Here is a 21,109-nt window from a genome sequence, read left to right as displayed (position 1 = left end):
ACTTTGCTTTGATTCGGACATGTTTGACTCCCTGCTTCAAAGTCCTAGCCATCAAAGCCAGTACATGGCTTGCGAAAAAGTTTCCATATCATCTTCCTTCTCATCAGAACAGAACTGGGACAATGGAAAGTAGTTATCTAGTAAATTTCAACTTCCTCCTTATCAGAACAGAACTGAACTGAACTGGGACAATGGTAAATAGACCTCTTTTGTCATGAATTGATTTCAGGCACGAATAGATTTCACCATAGAAGCAAATTATGGGCATCCACATTTTCATGAAAAAACCTACCTGTAAAACGAGATCCATCGCGTGTATCAAAAGAAGGGGAGAGAATGGAGGTTGACCACCATTTTTTTTATGATCGGAAAGTGCCTTCATGCATGCCGTTATCAACCAATCACTCTCACCAAATTTTGGACCCTGTTTGTTTTAGAATTTTACAACCGTTCGGTTTTGGACTCACAATCGGTTGTAAAAATCTAAACAAACAAGACCTTACGATTTTGAGTCCAATAATCGCTTTATTGCTTCAAAATTATGTTTATGTTTAGTCCAATAATCAGTTTTACACTCGCAATAAGATCCCAAAATCCAAAATAAACAGGGCCTTGCTTGGACTCATGGTAACGTTTTGCGCTCATTAACCCTCCTCAGAATCGAAAATGGGAAAAAGTGATAGTGGAATAGAAGTGTATTGTACTGAGTACCAGATGGAGAAACAAATCCACTCAAATAATACACTCAAGATACATAATGTCCCAAACAAAACTGCAGCCTCAAGAAAGAGGTGAAAGGAGAAAAACAAACAAAGATCAGCTTCTAACGATCCCTTAGTTTAGAGAATACATACACATCTAAAAATTACTCTCATTTTCTTTTCATCGTCCCCCAACCTCTCTCATCAACCGAGTTATGGCACACCAAAGGATTTCCGACAGATCCCACGACAGATTTATATAACTAGTCTTTGGTCTTCAGAAAATATATGGCAATTTCACTACTTTATGCTGGGGCTCTTACAAGGTGAGAGCCCCCATTCTCAGGACTCAAGAACTTGCTAACCATTTTTTTCTGCAATCAAGCCACATCCACCATTAAAAACAGCAGAGGAAACAAACACAGACAGACAGAATATGCGCAACACTAGGGGATAGCATGTCATGTTAGCATGATCAGGACAGTCAGGCCCCACCATGGAGTTGCCATGGCCCAATGATCCTAACCGTCAAACCATTGGCCCAAACATGGGTGCATAAAAGGGCTACATATGGCAAAGTCTGGTCATTCTACTAAAATAGAAAATAAAGGTTAACATTTCTTTCCCCTGCCAATTATTCGATTACTTCTTTGTGATAAGAGCACAGTGTTCACACATGGTTGGAGAAAATTAAAATAAAAGAAAGAAGGAATCTATCTGGCACTGTAAATTTCGGTAAAGATGAATTAATTCCTTGATGCTAAAAAACATGAGCGTAATGGACTCCTTGATCCTCAATCCCCCAGAAGGTTCTACAAGGTGGCATTTGATTGAAGGAGAGTTCTGGTGAAAAAAACATGTAGATTGGATGGAGTGGTTTATCTAATGGCTTAAGGGGGTTTTGGAGCAATGGAGAATGCTAGGGCAAAGGTGTTCATGCTATGATGACAATCTGCCTAATTAACAGACATGCTCAAGGGAGAACAAGCATAAGAACTTACCGCTGGGATAAGTTCCCTGTTTAAAGTTAGAATCATCCTTTCCGGGTGACTGAGGTCCATGGGAATCACCACCTGTCTTCTTCTCATCTCTGGCCTTGTTGAATATTACCGTGAATCCCTCAGCTGAAGCAGGGTCATTAACGTCCCATTCACCAAACTTCGGTAATGGCCGACCCTTATCCTGCTGGAGTGCATAACACAACTCTAAGGTGCAAGAACAACAATAAAATTCACATTAATCAGAAAATATTTCATGAATGTATCCATTTGGCATTAGTCCGCAGGAAAGTAACATAGGAGAGAAGGTGACAGCTACAATGAAAAGTTCAAGAAAACTAATACTACATTGGGTTATAAATCCATATTAAAATGGACTTGCAGGTTGGTGTTAGTCCCCGCACCATCTGATTGTGTACTATCAACTATGGGTTTACACTTCCAGAAGTCCAATCCTTGATAAAACACCAGGTAATCTCAATGTCCTTCATGACTTCATCAACATGTTCAATATAAGCATTCATGGACAAGGCCAACACTTAATAGAAGTGACAAATTTTGACGATTCAGGTGTGTCTAACATGGAAATTCTGAGCCCAATTCACAACTCGAGCCCATCTTTTTGAACATCGGTGCATACCACACACATTATACAGAACAAATCTATAACATTAACAATAACATATTCTTCCCTTCCATTTCCCCCTCTTTCTTCTTTGTCTCTATATAATCCCATTTCTCTTCTCCTCCTTTTCTTCCCTTCCCTAGTCATGCCTTCCAGTTGGGCTTATAAACCGCTCTCCTTTTCCCCCATCTTTCTCTTCCTTAATCTTGATTTCTCCTTTTTCTTTATCTTGACTCTTCCTTTTGTCAACATATCTTAGCTGAGATCAGCCCCTTTTAATCTCTACTCTATCCATCTCTCTTCCTCTTCTTGGAGGCCTGCAGCAGGACAACACCAGAGGCCCAATACAACATCATAGCTACGGATCCATTCTTTTTCATTAGCCTACCCATATTCCCCTTTTAAATTTTTCTCCTTAACCTTATTCCTAATCTTTCTCATCACATTTCCCCTTGCATCATTAAATGAACCTATCAACCTCATTATTCCTATATCTTGCTAGATACCTTCTGTGCCATAGTTAGATATTTATTTTAGGGGAGTTACTAGGGACCATCGCATAAGGCATTTCGCAGTCCGGCTGTTGCATGAGAGAGCATCCACATAGGTTCACTTTTCAACAGATTTTTTTTATTCATTTGATTATGTGATGTGTCTGCTCTCGCATGCAACGTCCGGTCCGCGAAATGTCTTCTGAGATGGTCCCTAAAAAATCCCTTGTTTTAGTATATCTGATTTGTTTGATAGGCATACATTGAGATCTGATTTCTGGGATTGATTAATTGATTAGAATTTGATTAGAATTTATTGGGTGAGCTGATTTCTATACATGAATAACTTTAAAAGCTCTAAATCTTTATAAAAATTCTAGCTGCCATTTGATTATTATGTGCTGTCTATTCTGATTTGGCAATATATGTTTCAATAAAACCGAACTGGAAACCATTTCTAAGCTCCAAAGTTGCCAGAAAATTATATGCGAGGAGATCTATGTAGATAACCCTTTAAAAACAGGAAAATATAAAGCTTCATATCGTAACATATCCACGGATGCCCTCGTTGACAGATTTAAAAATCATGGGCTTTCGCCAGACACGATGCCCCGGAAGTGTAGGTCAATGATATTTGACTTGGCCAAGCAAAGGTCTAGTGACTTACTCAACCCTCCTATTTTTAGTAAACCAGTTTCTCTTACGATGGTTTGGGCATATCCAACGTGGGCCTTTGGATGCTCCAGTGAGAAGAAGTGACTCTTGCCTAGTTGATCTAGTAAAAAGAGGAAGGGGGAGACCGAAAACAACTTGGGTAGAAACAGCGAGGAAAGACTTGATGGCTAGGAACATAACAGAGAACATGACATTGGATAGGAGAGAATGGAAGAAAATGATCCATGTAGACGAACCCAACTAGTGTCAGGATTAAACTTAGTCAATTTGAGCTGGGTAGATTCTTTCACCTTCTTCATGAAAATTTTCTAAAGGATTCATTAGCCGACCCCAACTAGTTTGGGACAAAGACTTAGTTGAGTTGAGTTGAGTTTCTGTTACGATGGTTGGTTTAAAATACTTCAATAGTCATCTATACATTCTCCTAAATCAGTTTTCAGAAGAACCAACAGAGGTAAACTGGTTTATAAGCAAAATTACTGAACTATCTATCTAAATCTCCACCAAATCGGCAGAGTAACCAACACAGAGACAGACACCAAGACACAGATAGAAGTTCATCTTTAGCTACAAATCAATGAAAGATATTGGGAAAAGGAAGGAATCTCATTGTGAATTGGCTATAACTAGCAATAAAAGGTTATTATTTAGCATCCAACCCATGGATGTCTCTTGACAGATTAAAAAATAATTGGCTTTGGCTTGACATCATGCACCAGAATTTTAGGTCAAGGATATTTGAGTTGACCAAGCGAAGATCCAGAGGCTTACCCACGCCTCCTATGGTTAGGCTATCATATGAAGCTAGAAACAGTTGCTCTTACGATGGTTGATTTAAAAATACTTCAATAATGATTTATACATTATGGTGAACCAATGTTCAGAAGAACCAACAGTGGTAAATTGGTATATGAACAAAAATGTTGGGACTGTATATCCAAATAACCTTCATTGGGTTTTTAATCTCTACCATTTTAATTTCACGTATCCCAAAACATTATTCACTGAACTGACAATTTTTTATAGTAAGATTGTTGTTTTCTCAACTTCCCCAATCCGATAAGCAGCAATCCGCCACTAATACCCGACAAACCACAGAGACAGAAACAGAGAAGTTCATCTTCAGCTAAAAATCATTGAAAGAAAGCAAGAGAATGAAGGAATCTCATTGTTAATTATCTATAACTAGCAATGAAAGGTTATAATTTCCCTTCCAATCAATATATTCATGAGGTTTCATAAATAATAGTAATCCGCCACTAATACACGACTGATCATCTTTAGATACAAATAATTGAAAGAATGCTAGAGAAGGAATGAATCTCTTTGTAAATTGTCTATAACTAGCAATGAAAGGTCAATGTATTCAGGAGGTTACATAAATAATAGCACATAAACAAAGAAAAATAAGAAACGCACATCATTAGCAGAAGCCTTAGATGAAAAAATGTATCATTGATGCTCAATCCGATCAAATAATGATGAGGACAAGAAAACTCGATATAGTTATTAAACCTCTGAAAACATTACATCAAAGCATCACAGAATCGTTGGTATCAATCAAATTAAAAACTAAATAAAAACAACAAATCTACCAAATTACTCAAACCACTACGAAGAAAATTTTACAAAACACACATCAAAGAACTAAAATCAACAAGAAATCGCATAAAATCTCTCCCTTACATCATTCAACAAAGAAATTCAATACAAAAAGAAACGAATCCAAGAAGAAATTTAATCAAACTCCACCAAATCCACCGCATCGCTAATCAAATCGATCGAACAGATTACAAAAAAAAAAAAAAAAAAGTGAAAATGTTATCAAATGTTTTGCAAGGGGAACGATCCGTACCGACATGAATTCCGAGAGAAAGAGAAAGAGAGAAGACGATTCGCCAAAAAAAGAAGAAAAAAGATATATATGTGGGGAAATGATATCGGCACAACCATGTTTTAATAATAGCACTAACCGACACTATTTTAACTCTTCCCGAAGCAAAATCAGATGAAAAACAAAGCCTTGTTCAGAAAAGCCTTGTTCAGAAAAGATGCAGCGGAGGATTTCTGATATGAGAATTTATTCATTTCCACTCAAAATTTTGAACTCCAGAGCCTTTTCTCACATGGGTTTCCCTGAAAACACGAAAAGGACTAGAACACCCAGCTCAGGTATATTCAGTCCCTTCAGCTTTTTTATACAAAACCCTTTTTTTTTCTTTGTTTTCTGTCACATTTTATACACTTCCTCGAGTTTTAATCGATAATAAAGTTGCCCTAATGATATTTTTATCTCCTTTTTCTCATTTTGCTTGTTTCGTTTTTCCTTTCTGTAATATATTGGTTTTTCCTGATAGCAGGACTTCTTCTTTTATATTTCATTCACTCTTTTATAGATTTTACTATGGGACTCCATATTTTTATCCTTTCAGATTGCTGAACTCTTTCTTTCTCTTCAAACTTCCTCTATTTTTGCTCCAAAAGATTAAGCTGTTACAGGTGGTGTAATTTAATCATTTATACTTTAACTCTAGAAGTTACTCAATGTAACCTTTTTTCTGTTGATAACAGCCCAAGAAATAGAAAAAAGCATCTACACAATACTCACTATTCACCGCTGGGAATCACTGAATCACATGAACTACAGATTGGCACCGCTTAGAACTGTTCATGGAAAACTAGCACTCAAATTCCTCAATTGGGTAATCCGACAACCAGGCTTTGATCACTTAACCCACATCTTCTGCATTACTGCTCATATACTTACTAAAGCTAGAATGTATGAGCCTGCCAAATTGATCTTGACACATCTCTCTCAGATGGGTATTGGGTGTTGTTCCATTTTCAATACTCTTATGGACACGTACCGTCATTGTAATTCAAATCCTTCAGTTTTTGACCTTTTAATTAAGGTTTATGTCCGAGAAGGAATGCTTGAAGATGCGCTAGAGACCTTCAGATTGATGGGTGTTCAAGGATTTAAGGCTTCTGCTTATACTTGTAATGCTGTCCTTGCCGCAATTGCAAAGAAGGAAACAATGACATCGGTTTGGTTGTTCTTTAACGAAATGTTGGAGAGGCGGATTTGTCCTAATGTGGGTACTTTCAATATAGTGATAAAATCACTTTGTAGGGAAGGGGAGCTTAGAAAATCTGGTTATCTTTTGAAAAAGATGGAAGAGGCTGGTTATATACCGACAACTGTTACTTACAATACGCTACTGTATTGGTATTGCAAGAAGGGGAGGTTCAAGGCGGCTTCGAAGCTGATGGATTGTATGGCTAGCAAAGGTATTGTGGCGGATGTGTGTACATATAATATGTTCATTGACAACTTGTGTAGGGACAGTAGGAGTTCTAGAGCTTATTTGATGTTGAAGAAAATGAGGAAGAAGTGCGTGTTTCCTAATGAAGTCACCTACAATACTCTTGTTAATGGATTTTGTAAAGAAGGGAAAATCGGTGTTGCCACTCGGGTTTTCAATGAAATGTTGAGTTTTAATCTTACACCAAATTGTATTACTTACAACACTTTGATTGATGGGCATTGTCAGAAGGGAAACATGAAGGATGTTATGAGGCTTTTAGATGAAATGGAAAAGAAAGGGCTAAAGGCTAGTAATATCAGTTATGGTGCTCTTTTGAATGGGCTTTGCAAAGCCGCCAAATTTGATGATGCAAGGAATCTGCTTGAAGAAATGAGGAAAAAAGGCCTAGTTGTTGATCATATAATGTACACGATGTTGATTGATGGGTTTTTCAAAAAAGGGCAACTCTATGATGCTTTAGGTGTTCTTGAAAAAATGTTTGAGTCGGGGGCTAATCCTGATGTTGCTACATATTCTGTGCTTATAAATGGATTCTACAAAGTAGGCAAGATAAGAAAAGTAAAGGAGATACTATGCAAGATGCACAGAACTGGACTTTCACCCAACAACATAGTATACGCAATGTTAATCTATAACTGTTGCAAGCAGGGGAATACTATGGATGCCGTGAAGCTTTATGCCAATATGAATCGTATGGGTCATGATGCTGACCTAATCACGTGTAACACATTAGTGGCTGCTCTTTGTAGAAGTAGAAAATTTGTGGAGGCAGAAGAGTTCATGCAACATATGACTAGGATTGGCCACGTCCCTAATTACATTACCTTTGATTGCATTATAAATGGTTACGGAAGTAGAGGTGATGGGCTAAGAGCATTTTCTGTCTTTGATGAAATGGTTAAACAGGGCCATCTTCCAAGTACTTTCACATATAGCCATCTTTTGAAAGGACTATGTCGGGGAGGGAATTTGGAAAAGGCAGAGAAATTTTTGCATAGACTGCACGGTATTCCTTTTGCTGTTGATAGGGTAGTCTATAACACACTATTGAGTGAGTTATGCAAAGCAGGGAAGTTGGAGGATGCGGTGAGATTATGTGATGAAATGGTTCAAAGTAACATATTTCCTGATATTTACACGTACACGGTTCTTCTCAGTGGGTTTTGTAGGAAAGGGAAGGTGGTTCTTGCACTTTTCCTGTTTCAGAAAATGATAGAAAGGGGATTGTTTCCAAACCATGTCACTTACACTTGTTTGATTGATTGTTTGCTTAAGGAAGGCCAATTAAAGGGTGCTATCTATCTGTATGATGAGATGTTGAGGCAAGGCCTACACCCTGATATTGTTGCATTCAATGTGATGATCAATGGATACTCAAGGGCAGCACAAATGCAAATGGTTGATAATTTTGTTGTCAAGATGCAACATGAAGGTCTTTGTCCTAATTTGATTACTTATAACATTCTTATGCATGGATATTCGAAGAACCTGTTATTATCAAGATCCTGCACCCTGTACAAAGCAATGAGGGAGAGTGGTTTCTTGCCTGATAACCTAACATATCATGCACTAATTCTTGGGCTTTGCATATCTGACATGCTTGATATTGGTGTAAAGTTTTTGGAAAAGATGATAGTAGTAAATGTTGTTCCTAATATCATGACATTTAACATGCTTATTACCAAGTGCAGTGAAAATGGAGAGATGACAAATGCTTTGAATTTATTTAACTGTATGATTCGTTTAGGGATATCACCCAATGAAGATACATGTAATAACATCATAGATGGACTTAACAGAAAGGGTAGATTCCAAGAGTCACTCGTGGTTTTACATGAAATGGTGGAGATGGGGTTTACTCCTAAGGATACACAGTACATTACATTGATAAATGGGAAATGCAGGGTTGGCGACATACAAGGAGCATTCTATCTGAAAGATGAGATGGAGAGACTAGGCTTAGTGCCTCGTGACGTAGCGGAGAGTGCCATCGTTAGAGGTCTTTGTAAGTGTGGAAAGCTTGAAGAAGCAATGCTGCTTTTTGATAGGATGCTCCGGACAGGACTCGTTCCAACTATTGCTACTTTTACAACTCTCATGCATGGGCTTTGTAAAAAATCTAAGCTTATTGATGCGGTGCATTTGAGGGAGGTGATGGAACATATTGGCTTGAAACTTGATGTTGTTGCTTACAATGTTCTCATTACGGGACTGTGCACCAAGGGTCATATTGATTTGGCCTTTGAGCTATATGAGGAGATGAAACAAAGGGATATTTGGCCTAATGTCACCACTTATGTGGTACTCACTGACGCTACTCTGAAGAACAATAATCATGTTAAGTGGGAAATGCTTTTGATGGATATGGAGAATAGGGGCTTGACCTTGCCAGACAAAAGTACTGGAAATTCGCAAGATAGGTTGATGCATGCAAGGAGAAGATTAGATTTCTTAAGGCAAAAGAAGAGAAAGTCTCAATAAATGAACTGAAGTGACTTGTTCTCAAACCGTGATGCCGCCGTTTCTTTGACTACACATCAAGATGTTCAAGACTAGGTTTGTAACATGTTGAGAGCTTAAATTTGTTTTTCCTTATGTTCGATTTGAATGCCAGATACCTTATACTGATATCTCTTCACAGGCGAAAATTCCTTTTAGCTATCCAATCAATGTCAAGGAATTGCAGCAAGCATTATCTTCCTGTGTTAATGCTGGTAATGTCTTTATTTTTCCATGTCTTAACTGTGTCAACGAAAGCATCATTAGAAAAAAAAAATATTAAGAATTTATTTAAACTCTAAACTTCCACTTTTCAGGAATAGATTATTCTACCTTCAACCGCTGTTATTGTGAAAGAGTTCGAATAGTGGTGGTTGTACAGATGTGAGAATGCAATATTGTATTTCATCTTTGATTATTTTCTCCTTGCTCCATATTTTTTTTGTGTAAGATTAGTATCACCTTTTAGATGGTAATATTATTTTTCATTCATTCATACATGCTTACATCTCTAACAACCACAACCTTTTTGGTGGCAGACACAGGCTTGACAGTTGGGAGGAATATTATGGGGTTTCATCGGCAGACAGTGATGGATAGAGGCATTCAAATTACAATAGGTTGGAGGGCAGTTCTTCCATTGCAAACATGTTGAAGATTAGAGAAATTGAAGGAACGCCCCTATTAGATGAAAAATCTTTATAAGCACGGCTCTTCTGGTTAGCTCAGCTAAATTGCTCTTCATGGGCTTTTCTTTTATGGAAATCCCTCTCGCTCACTCTTTGAAAACCTGAACCCTAAGGTGAAAATGAGGTTCGCATTTTTGCTTCTTCTTTTTTTGTCCTGATTATTCTAGTAGGTTTTCTTGGGCTAGAGAGATTCTCTCCAAGTTTCCCTTACAAGCAAGAATTTTATTCCTTTTTTCTTAATTCATTGAAATGGAACACTGGAACATGCCATTCTGGTTGGAAAAAGCAAAATGCTCCCCAAAATGGAATGGGCAAGATAGTTTTCTATCTATTTGCTAGTGGTTATTCCATTTGATTAAGCTGTCCTCTTAAAAGATGATTAGCAAGTTTTTGGTTTGGAATCTTGCCTGAAAATGGTGATTGGTTGACTGACTTGCCAACACTGGACCAAGTCTGAGAATCTGAGTCAACATTTTCTGATTCAGTCCTTACAGCATTTATGTAGTAAATGGCCTTTGGTTATATCTGCCTTCGTCGTCTAATTATGAATGATGCCATCTTCATATATGTTTTAGAATGTTCATTTAACATGCTGACCTTTTGTTTTTCGTTTTTCCTTTTCTGTAGGCATATCTTTGTAGAAGGCCTTATTCAGATACTTTTGTTAAACCAGAAAACAATGCTTACCCATTGTTATATGGTTAGTTCTGGGTTGTGTTTTGCTTTACATGAATAAACCTGAAGCTGAGGGATTCTTTAGTGGATCCAATGGTTACTTCTCAACGGGATGTACCTCTAATACATTCCTGAAGCTCCAGAGTTGTGAACCACTGTTCTTAGGCAGGAGCATTCGTCTTGAACAGGTATAGGTGTGCTTCTCTAGAAACAATGTTTTTCCTTATTATGAGGTAGCTTGTCTGAACTTCGGGTTTTGGTTTTGTTTTGCAGGTCATAGGTCTACTCCAAATTTAGTTAGTAATAATGCGTTAGATTTGAGTGTCAGCCTCACTGTGGAGTGTGGACAGACTGTAGCCAATTCCAAAACTCTTCCCAATTAAGGAGCTTCCTCCTGGTACTGGAAAGAATCCTCCTAAATCCTAATAGAAAGCCGAGAAAGCTGATCAGTAGTTGAATAGAAGTGGGAGTGCTGGTTTAATCCCGTTATGGTGGAAAGAGAACAGTTGACCTGTATCGCATCCTCCTTCAACGCTGGCTCTGATATATGCAATTTCTAGTTCTTTACTGTCTTTCCTGCCTACTTGTGCAAGGTAATTTTTGCGAACTGATCCTCATTTTTCGATCCACCAATAGTTTTTCTGATCTATCTTCCAAACAAATCTTTTTAATGCTTCTCTCTGTTTGACTACCCACAATGTTCGTGCAGTACGTGCAGTGGGTGTTGTGTTTGTGCGAGCGTGAGTAGAGTGAAGTTTAAAAATTCAATTCAAGGGGTAATCAATTCTGTCCAGTGGGATTGGATTTCATGCGGTTGAGAAGAAGAGGGGAATGCTACTTCTTCCTTGGGCTCTTGATGCCTTTAAAACAAATGACTTTTAAACAGACTGCCAAAATGTAGGCTTAAAACGCAGATGCACACAGGAATGAGCTCCCTGACTATGGTCATTACTCCTCAGCTTCATCTAATGAACATTAAGGGCCGTTTGGATACGCGGATTTTAGAATCCGGGATTTCTTCAAAATTTTAGCTAAGAGACGAGAAGAATCGGACCAGCCGTCGTTTTTTGCTCGTTTTTTACTTCTCGCCTTTTTTTCTGACAGCAAGAGAGTAGCAGATCCTCCCATATTTCCAGGTTTTTGAAATCTCAGGATGCAAGAGAGATTTATAAAACCTGAATTTCTCACTTAAAATCCAAGAAACGCTGTCAGGACAACATATAGCTGCTTGATCATGAACCCTCTTTTACACTGTTTTCAAACTAAAAACCTGGATTCTAAAATCCGCATATCCAAACAGCTCCTAAGTGAATCTTTATAGTGCTTGGATGGGAACTAATAACGACGGAGTAGAAGTCGACAAGTACTTGGTTAAATTGCAACAAAAAAAAAAAGCGTCAGTGAAATGGATATAGAAATGAAATCAAGGAGAAATGCTCAGCAGTGGTGAATTCATTCCTTAAAACTACTTGAATTATGATATGATTTGTTGTGATTCTGAGATCTCTTCCTTGGAGGCAACCATCTCTTTATATAAATTTCTATGGTAACCATTCATAACTGCCCGTAGCTTTTGAGGGGAAACCTGTTGTAACTATCAACTTTCATCTTGAGTTCGAAATTCTAATTTGATTAGAATTAACCACTATCATCCCTGTTTTTCAAATAAAATGATCCTTGGTGGACAGCTATAGTATCAATAACTAACGAATTAACTGTCACCTGATTACTAAATAGCAACCAACAAATGTTGGAAAAAGGAAAATTCCGTACTTTTACTTTGGGCTTGTTTGATTTTGGGGTTTAGTTTTCCTGGATATAACTAAACCCCGAATAGACACTTATTCAGTATTTGGGTGGTCTCTTGTCCCAAATATCAACAATCCCGAGTAGGCCTTTTATCCCCAAAAGCAAGGGCAACTGAAATTCCCAAGTGACCCAGAGTTGCAGTTATCTTGGAATTTCCAAATCGGGTCGGGTTAAGCCTTGGTTGGCCAAGGGAAAAACAGAAAAAATACAATAAAACAAGCTGAAGCCTAAAATTATAAAAATAGGTGAGTTCACCCAATGCCTCAACCCTAACCTAACCTGAAATTAAATCAGAATGGGAAACCAACCCTAAGACCTGGCTTCTCCCAACCCTAACAAAACATGAGGAAATGCCAACCCAACCCTGAGCTGAAATCAGGTTGAATCCGTCGGGTTCGGATGGCAAGAAAAAACATTTATGACCTATTTTTTTCTTTCCACGATTTATAGGAAAATGGTATGATTATGGTTAATTTAGAGGGATATTACCATAAATTGAAAGTCCCTCTAAGTAAAAATTGAGTGGGGTCTGTTCACGTTATCTTTTTCTGTGGTAGGAACTTTTACAAATATTTATCAATTGGCTAAAGGGCTTGCATCTGTTTCAAACTTTTCTGAGATCTTTTTGATGAATTTCCTCTAAAGGTTTGTAGGATTCGTTTGATCTTAATCATATACTTTTTTCAGTTGATTTGGTTTTTAGAGATCAAGCACCCTTTCTCCAAACACTAATTCAAAAAACAAACATAAATAAAAATAATAAATCATATACATCCACCATTTATTCATTTCACCAGTTGCTAGCATTCACAGTGGAATCAAACAGTCTCTAAAACAAAAGGTATTTAAAAACCCTGCTATGGGTTTTCATGAAGGGCAGAACCGGATAAAAAAAAAAGGAGTAAAAAACATAAAAGAGGCAGAAATACTACTATTATGTAAACTTCATTAAAAAGGAAAGAATACAACTCTTGCTGCCGCCAATAAAGCCCAATCCTCATATCTTGTAAAGCTAAGAAGGCTTCATCTTTATAGAAGCTTGCAAGCTCATAAATTCTTCTACTATTCACATCTTTCTGCCTCTGAACAACTCTGGAATCTCTAGACATTTATGAAGAAAAACCCCATTTATCGGCCTGGATCGATACTCTACAAATCTGCCAAACAATTAGTAATAATCAGATCATAATGTGGATGCTTACCAATAGTTTACACTGAATGATGGTTTTAAGTCTAAAAACCAGATAACAACTCATTTATACACGTGTGCGTGTAATCACCAGGTACACTGAGTGTAATTTGTCCAAAACCCAACATTGGAAAGAGATGGAATTTCTGGAGAATTTGGGAAAACCGTGAGTTATTGCAGAATATAATGACTTATAAGCGTATTGGAAGAAAAGTAAAGACTACATTTATTCAAGCTTCAACCTTGATGCCCCTTTGTCAAAAAAAAAAAAAAACAAAAGAAAAGAAAAGAAAAACCATCAGAAATACCTCCTGCACTTTTAAATGGATATCAAACATGTCACGTGACAGTTTTATTTTTATTCCAATCAACAAACTAATACACTAAGTATGAAAATTCAAATGCATCATATTCTTCCCAAGTATGAAAGATTAGATCTAGAACCAGCTTGAGGGAGGATACTGAGAACTTGAATATTTCACTCATGCCGGCATTTCCATTATTTTCTCTGCTAGTTTTCTATTTCCATTATGTTAAGGGGTATACATACGAGAGAAGGGCTGCCCATACGAATCATCTCCTAAAACTCCATTTTGTTCTTTTTCTTCATTTCTTTGAATACTATGAGATGCCCCCATGATTTGTGCACCCCAAAAGGGGGTTCACTCAGGTGAAAAGAAAACAGCTTATATCACACCAGGCTATGCTGAAATGTGTCAATCGTGACACATCTGCAAATGCATTTCTTGAATTTGTGTCAGGTGGCAATCATTCCCTTATAAGTGGAAAGTGGAAGAGGGAATAAAGCATAAAAGGAGGTATATCCCTCCACATAGCAATCTATACTATATCTATGTGGTACGCTGAGGGTGTGCCACGTGGCACCCCCTCTGCAAACCGCATTCAGCCCTTTCTTTTTTTAACTCACATCTATTCACAATGCAACCATTTCTTTTTTTAACGCATCTACTCACTGTCCTTTCTTTTTTTAACGCATCTATTCACAATGCAACCCTTTCTTTTTTTAACGCATCTATTCTTTTTTTAACACATCTATTCACTGCAACTATTCAACCAGTTACTAATAACCGTTTTATTCTCAATCAGCCCTTTTTTTCCCACGCATCTGTTCATTTCTATTTATTTTATTTTTTTGACGCATCTATTCATTTCTAATAACGCATCTTTTTGTGACTTTTCATAAATACCTCCTCACTTCCACCGAATTAACGCATCCATGCAGGTAGGTTTTGATGGGTTTATACCTAACGATACACCCCTTGGGTTGTATGTGAGTATATTCTGCCTCTAGAATTTTTATTTTTTTATTCCTTTTGTTCCATGTTTTTGTATTTTAGAGATGGGTTTGTGTTGTTTTAGGATGGTGAATGCTATGTTCATGGCTTTATTTTTTTAATTTCTTCTATTTGGGTAGTTTCTGATCAACTCCTTTGCTTTTCAGATGCCTTCGATGGGTTAGCTTAAATTTTAGGGGGGTGAATGCTATGTGAACAGTACATTCTTTTGTCGTATTTTTTGCCATTGTTTTCTTCATTGTTTTTTGTTGCAGATTCTGGTAAGACAGTGAGATAGTTCCTTTCCAAAATTTATGGCATTTTTTTTGTTCTTATTTTTCTATTGCAAAAGGCAACCAAATCTAATATCTAATAATATTTTTAGTATTCCGTGCATTGTTTTTTCCTCTAACATATTTCTTTTGTTTGTTTCTCAAGGTGGGTTCAAAAATCTAATTTCTCTTTTCAAAAAATTCAACGGGGCATAGCTAATTCCTAATCTTCTTTACAAAAACATCTCTTTTAAAATAAATAAAAAATTCTAGAAAAAGTAGATCCTCCCAAAATCTCTCTATTATCTTCTAAACTTTACAATGCACCAAACGAAAATCTCTCTCAAACTTTTTGCTACCGATTTATTACCAATCTCCTGATAACAACGAATAAAATTTCCAACTTACTCAAAGTTGCAATTTAAAAAGAGAACTTATTAGAAGTTCCCATGCAATCTATACCCCTTATTTCTAGAATAAGGGGTATATCCCATAATATATACTAGAATCCTTGCCCCTAGAAAATTGGGCTGTTCCTTTTTTTTTGCTCGCTATCAATCTAATCTAATCTAATATATCTACTCCTTAACGTTTGGTATTCTATACCTATAAAAAAGGAATTCTACAGCATAACGTTTGGTATTCTACACCTACAAAAAATAAATTATATCTTTTGAAGTTAGATTTTAGCACATCTCTCCTCCAAACTATTCCTTTCTATTTGAAGTCATGTTGTTACTGCTTGCAAAATTATTGGGGTTATCACGATTTTAGCACATCTCCATAACCCTCACGATTTCATCAAGATCATAATTTTTTCTTCGCCCGTGCATCGCACGGGACTGCAACCAGTTCTTTATATAAGCAGTAAAAATATATTGCTGTTAAAAAAAAAGATAGGAAATTTTGCCAGAAACACAAAAAAAAAACACCAAAGTGCAAAAGGCTGCTACTCCTAAAGAACACTCCATATGTACAAGATACGGATTCAAGTAAGGAATGTTTTGAACCAAAATAACCCAAAAGTAAAAGAAACATGTAGACCTTGAATGACGAGCAACAGGTCAAAAGTACAATGGAAACATTATAAATAGTGGAAATGGATGTGTGGCTGACCTGTACATGGCAACTTCAAGAAAGCTAGCTAGCCTCACTGGTGTAGAGCCATTATCAAGGAAAAATTCTCAGCCAAATCCAAAACCTTCACTAGCTTCATGGATGGCAAGCAGCAAGCGTTCTTGAAGCTGCTCTTTCAAGGAATACTCAGGAAGGTCTAGTTGGTTAAAACTGCAGATTTAATATTAAGGAGTTAGATATCTTTCATTTTTAGCTGCCAGAAAGCAACTAGTTGGGATGAAACCAGTCATGAATCCATTCACCCTGCAATGGTAAATGGATTTGTCAATCAATCAGAAAATACTAACCAGGTATGAGCTGATGGAAGTCTTTCCGGAGCTCCATATGCCTTGTGGATCTGAAACCGTTGAGGCCCGGAGATACCCTGCAGTGCTTTAAAACCTTCCAATGGTACCTGAAATTTCCATTGAACGATTAACTTACCTAAATATCTAAATATCATTTCCCTCTTTTTATAATAGATTCCTGAAGCCTAAATTGGATTTCCATCAACATAGATACAGCCTGTAAGAATGTGTGTTTCATTAACTTCATTACACACATAATCATGATTCTGAGCTTTTTGTCCTGTTTAAGGTATTATATATAGGCACACTTGTTTACTAGACGACACAAAGTAGCACATGAAAAAAATTGCATAATATTCAAAATCTGCAGCTTTCAATCTAGTATATTCCCAAATTCCTTTATTATTTGCCTGACCCTCATCTACATGTTCACAGTAGCACAGGCAAAAAACAAGTGTTCATCACAGAACATTATCAATATAGACATGTCTTGTTGTATACATGTATACATGTTTTTACAATTGTAACAATTATTCCATTTTAAGGTACACGATTATAGAACAATATTTTTGGTACTGTTCATTTGCAAATCAATTACCCTAAAGAACAAGCACTTAATGGTAGCATATCTTCTTCTTCTTCTTTTTTGAATGGTTGAAGGCTTCATTAAAAAGGATCGACATGGTCAAAAGTACAAAGGATAGACAGTGGATATACAAGAAACAGAAAGAAAAAATAGAGAATACAAAAGTACAAAAGAAAGGTCAAGGCGGGAGATAATCAAACTGCACAAAAGCCTCCCTACATACCCCATTAATGACCAAATATCTTTTTTTTATATATGAAATCAACTTAGAAGCATAAGCCTCGAGATTAATGCTTAAGCACTCCAACTGGGTTCAAGAGTCTCCCAAGTCATCTCAGGGCAGGCTGAGGCAGGAGACTCCCAATATTGACTCCAACACAGGCATCGCCATGAATCCAGTTAAATTACTTGACCTCAGAACTCATCAAATGACATTTTCATTTTGTAATGACATCTATGTCAACCCTGCTTGCTCCTTTGGAAAGTCACAACCCAAATTTAAGACTTCACAGTTGCTCCAGAAATGCCCTTCCATGTTCCAAACACAACTAGAACAAAGTGCTAAGTAAATCTAAAGCAGTTGCATACCCACTACCAGCTCCAATTCCTTAGCAAAAGAAACAAGAGGTATAAAGAAACTAATAACTAATTATTTCAAATCTCAGATATTAAAAAGCGAGGTCAAGTAGGTAAGTCATGAACACCTTTGAAGTTCCAGTGACAAACTGGAGCAACCTTGCCATGTCCTCCTTGTTGAAATCTTTCACGACCTCCCAGAACCATTGAACAACACTAGAGGCAGCTGTGTAGCCAGTATACTCTGTATTGGCCTTCAGGTCATCAACTACAAGAACCAAGACTAATTGTAAGAAAAATACACAGGAGAACAGTGTCAAGAAGCAATGTTAAAGTGCAGACCAACTTACGATCAATTTCTGGAAGCCCGCTGATCAGAAGCTCGAGCTCTTTATCATTGAATATCGAGATTAGATCTCGAGGCACCAATTCATTGAAACCTTCCAGAAAGCTATTAATTTGAGGTCGGATGGCTGTTGTCAAAATGTGTTCAGCCACAAGGTCTACATACTCGTGTTTTGTTTCTTCTGTGACTCTGATATTTCTTCCCCCAGGTATAAGCTCATAGTCCGTGACCTTTTCAAAATTAAGCATAAAAAGAAGTAAGTCCAAACTATTGCAGGATATTCAAGGAAAAAATAGATTGAATGCACGGAAAGAGTTCCGATATAGTTTAAAACATCAAAGATCTTATAAACTCACCCATGGCATATGAATAATTTAACAGAACAAATGTTAGAGTAATCTACTATTTAAGATTTTTCAGTCTAATTTCATGTTTAAAAAATACTGGAATGCTTCATAGTTTACCTCAGTTTTCTCATAAAGGATGAGCTTCTCCTCGTCCGCATCCATGCTGAATGCCAGGTCAGGGATGTCACTCACATCATTCTGATTATAATAGAAACTAAGGTGTCAATATTCCAATGTAAACAGTATACATATATAGGGAGAGATATCCAGACTCCTTTGTTTTGATATTTACAATCCTCTTTTCAGTTTCCTCTATTCTCATTGGCTGCTATTAGTCTCAGCAAGCTATCCAGAACAAAGCATAGATTTGTTGGGATTCATAGCAGTAAATGAAAAATAAGGGGAACAAAGAGTGTCAATATCAACAGTTCAGAAGAAGGGAGTGCATATTTTATTTTTATTTTTATTTTTTTTTAAAAGGGAGTGCATATATAATCTCCCGTATCTACAGATCTAATCTTTTACACAATAGTGCTGCTATGGAGACCGAGAGTGGAACCAAGAGTGTAACCTAACAACTCCCCGCATGCCACATGGCATGGGAGGGGTAGTTTTGCCATTTTCATGAAGAAAAAAAGATGAAAATCGAAAGTTTTCTAATGTATTAAGAGGGTATTTGTTCGGCTCCACTCTCGGTCCCCAAACCGGTTACCATATCATTATTCCTTACACAAAAAGCAAATCTTCTACTAAAGCCATTAACCTCTAGCATCCACTTCAAATTCTTGTAATAATCTGGATCAACAGCCTCTATATCATGGTAAGTCACTTTCACACCAAGGATGTGCTTGTAAAAGGAGCGAGTGAAGTACACATCTAAAAGCTGACCGTCAAAGAGTGCTTTCGCAACCTGGAAAGTGTGCAACAAGGAAAGATAAAGAAGCCTGAAAAAATAGGAAAAGAGAAATAAACCCAAGCACAAAAATGCATAAAGGGTTGGGCAAAAAAATTACCACGCGACCAACAAATTTAAAGTACGAAAGATGCTCAGTTTGGTAAACAGAATTGGGGTTAGGCTGAAATGTTGAATTGTTTCCTACAGTAGTGAAAAGCAAAGCTCCTTTGTCGAATATGACCCTTGACAGCAGCTGGTACCATTCCCTTGTCAGTCCACCAGCATCAATCCCTTCCTCCCCTTGAAACTGAACAGTCAAACGTCCCTTGAGATCCTGAGTGGGACGCATCCGCAACTGATTGTAGGAATCCTCCAAGACATAAGCTCGACGAACACTTATGCGCAGAGGAACAGAAGGGTGCTGCTCGTGTTGTTGCCTAATTCTCGAGCGAAAATATGCTCTCTTGTTATCAAAATCAATCAGCCTAGGTGCCTTAAGCAACATAGAAAGTGACTTCTCCAGCAAGCCTGGATTCTGTCTTATGAAAGCATTCAGAAGGCGCCGGTGCTTGTCTGCAAACCTAGCAAATGTCATAGCACCGTCAATGCGCCTATTTCCAACTCCACTACTCTTCACAGTTGAAACTAATGAACTCCCTGCGGACTCTTTGACTTCCCTGGCAGTTGCATTGATAAGATCTTGTTGGCTGATGGAATGATTTGCTTGTAGCTTTTCGCACAAAACAAAGAAAGCCTCTATAAAAGGCAAAAGCCTCTGGGTGCCAGGAGGAAGAGGTGGAGACAGAGAAGAGGCACCTCCTATATGGTCACCGGCATTTGAATTTGATAAGGGAGAAGAGAAGGACGAGCTGTGTCCCAGCTTTGTCTCTGTTGTACTTATACATTCACTCAATTCTTGCCACAATGGTTCAAGTACAACATTTAAGTTCCACATGATGGTCTGTTCCTCCTGCTCCCCATCATTCTCTTGACCCTTGTTTGCATCAACAATACCCGAAGTTAGTGTACAGAGTGCCTGTAGCACGCGCAAGATTGCAGCCCCAGCCATAGAGCCTGCGCTCAACCCCAGCATTTGCGTATTCCTCAGAGTTACAAGCTCACCCATGGCAGAACCACTCAAGCCATGTGCTAAACCTGCTAGCTTGGAAGTAAAAAATTTCCGATGGGGAGCAGCAACAAAGGCCAATTTCTTCAGCACCTCAGCAGCAAGCGAATAGACTTTATCTGAAAGTCTAAAAAGATAAAGAAAAGTAATAAGACCACTAATAAGTTTGACTACACAGAACGCTACAATGGTGGTTAGCATTCACATCCAAAGTTCATCAAGGAATAAGGATCAGTTCATGAAAGTTACCCTTCGTGAGCATGAAGGCTGCAAAGATTGCATAAATCAGACTCAGGGAGCTGCAAGAGAATGTCATATGGGTTGATAGATTTCTTTCCACCAGGAGGAGATACCTCAGAGCTCGCACTTTTATTTAACTCCTGCCCAGCATTCTGTTCAGATGTAGGAAGATCTGTTTGAGTATCGGAGGAAGCTCCATTGTCAGGTAGAGTTTGAGAATCGGCTACAGATTGTCCAGAGTGAGGTTGACATTCAATCTTTGACGCGGCATTGTTAACTACTACTTGGAGCAGACCCATGACCTGCACAACGAAATTACAGT

At 37.6% G+C, this 21,109-nt stretch overlaps 2 protein-coding genes and 1 long non-coding RNA gene across 8 annotated transcripts in view; 1 reads left to right on the top strand and 2 right to left on the bottom strand.

Moving 5' to 3' along the window:
* Positions 1 to 1,702: 1,702 nt before the first annotated feature.
* LOC143851598 (uncharacterized) lies at positions 1,703 to 5,949 on the bottom strand. The gene is made up of 2 exons (XR_013236424.1): positions 5,464 to 5,949; positions 1,703 to 1,886 (listed from the first exon to the last, which is right to left on the bottom strand). It is a non-coding gene; the product is annotated as an uncharacterized LOC143851598 (long non-coding RNA).
* Positions 4,490 to 15,083, top strand: LOC143851596 (PPR superfamily protein). Of its 5 annotated transcripts, none has more exons than XM_077361068.1 (8): positions 4,490 to 5,662; positions 6,062 to 9,375; positions 9,461 to 9,533; positions 9,636 to 9,702; positions 9,858 to 10,131; positions 10,635 to 10,870; positions 10,956 to 11,275; positions 14,924 to 15,083. In XM_077361068.1, exons 1-2 carry the CDS (start codon positions 5,542 to 5,544, stop codon positions 9,298 to 9,300), a joined length of 3,360 nt encoding a protein of 1,119 aa, XP_077217183.1. In that variant the 5' UTR covers positions 4,490 to 5,541; the 3' UTR covers positions 9,301 to 9,375; positions 9,461 to 9,533; positions 9,636 to 9,702; positions 9,858 to 10,131; positions 10,635 to 10,870; positions 10,956 to 11,275; positions 14,924 to 15,083. The 5 variants fall into 5 exon arrangements, with proteins under 5 accessions (XP_077217183.1, XP_077217182.1, XP_077217184.1 ...); XM_077361067.1 differs by lacking the exon at positions 14,924 to 15,083 and adding an exon at positions 11,392 to 11,812; XM_077361069.1 differs by lacking the exon at positions 14,924 to 15,083 and having other exon boundaries at positions 9,858 to 10,120; positions 10,956 to 11,324.
* LOC143851595 (E3 ubiquitin-protein ligase UPL1-like) overlaps positions 13,241 to 21,109 on the bottom strand; it is a 23,518-nt gene continuing 15,649 nt past the window's right edge. For both annotated transcript variants that reach the window (XM_077361063.1, XM_077361064.1), the window contains exons 8-16: positions 20,797 to 21,089; positions 19,540 to 20,674; positions 19,290 to 19,436; positions 18,644 to 18,724; positions 18,184 to 18,409; positions 17,962 to 18,101; positions 16,672 to 16,778; positions 16,364 to 16,534; positions 13,241 to 13,648 (exon numbers count right to left, since the gene is read on the bottom strand). In XM_077361063.1, the coding sequence (XP_077217178.1) occupies positions 16,432 to 16,534; positions 16,672 to 16,778; positions 17,962 to 18,101; positions 18,184 to 18,409; positions 18,644 to 18,724; positions 19,290 to 19,436; positions 19,540 to 20,674; positions 20,797 to 21,089 (2,232 nt within the window). In that variant the 3' untranslated portion in view covers positions 13,241 to 13,648; positions 16,364 to 16,431. The remainder of the gene's footprint in view (positions 13,649 to 16,363; positions 16,535 to 16,671; positions 16,779 to 17,961; positions 18,102 to 18,183; positions 18,410 to 18,643; positions 18,725 to 19,289; positions 19,437 to 19,539; positions 20,675 to 20,796; positions 21,090 to 21,109) is intronic.

Source organism: Tasmannia lanceolata, unplaced genomic scaffold (genome assembly GCF_043159265.1).
Source record: "Tasmannia lanceolata isolate RefF3 unplaced genomic scaffold, GAP_Taslan_0.1 ptg000018l, whole genome shotgun sequence".
Classification (NCBI taxonomy): domain Eukaryota; kingdom Viridiplantae; phylum Streptophyta; class Magnoliopsida; order Canellales; family Winteraceae; genus Tasmannia; species Tasmannia lanceolata.
The sequence above is the reverse complement of the archived record's forward strand: the minus strand, read 5'-3'. Positions and strand labels throughout refer to the sequence as shown.

Excerpts from the sequence above, each read along its gene's own strand:
- LOC143851596 (XM_077361068.1), top strand. The coding sequence starts at position 5,542 with ATGCAGCGGAGGATTTCTGATATGAGAATTTATTCATTTCCACTCAAA. Across the intron at positions 5,663-6,061 it reads GACTAGAACACCCAGCTCAG|CCCAAGAAATAGAAAAAAGC; the intron begins GTATATTCAGTC and ends TGTTGATAACAG.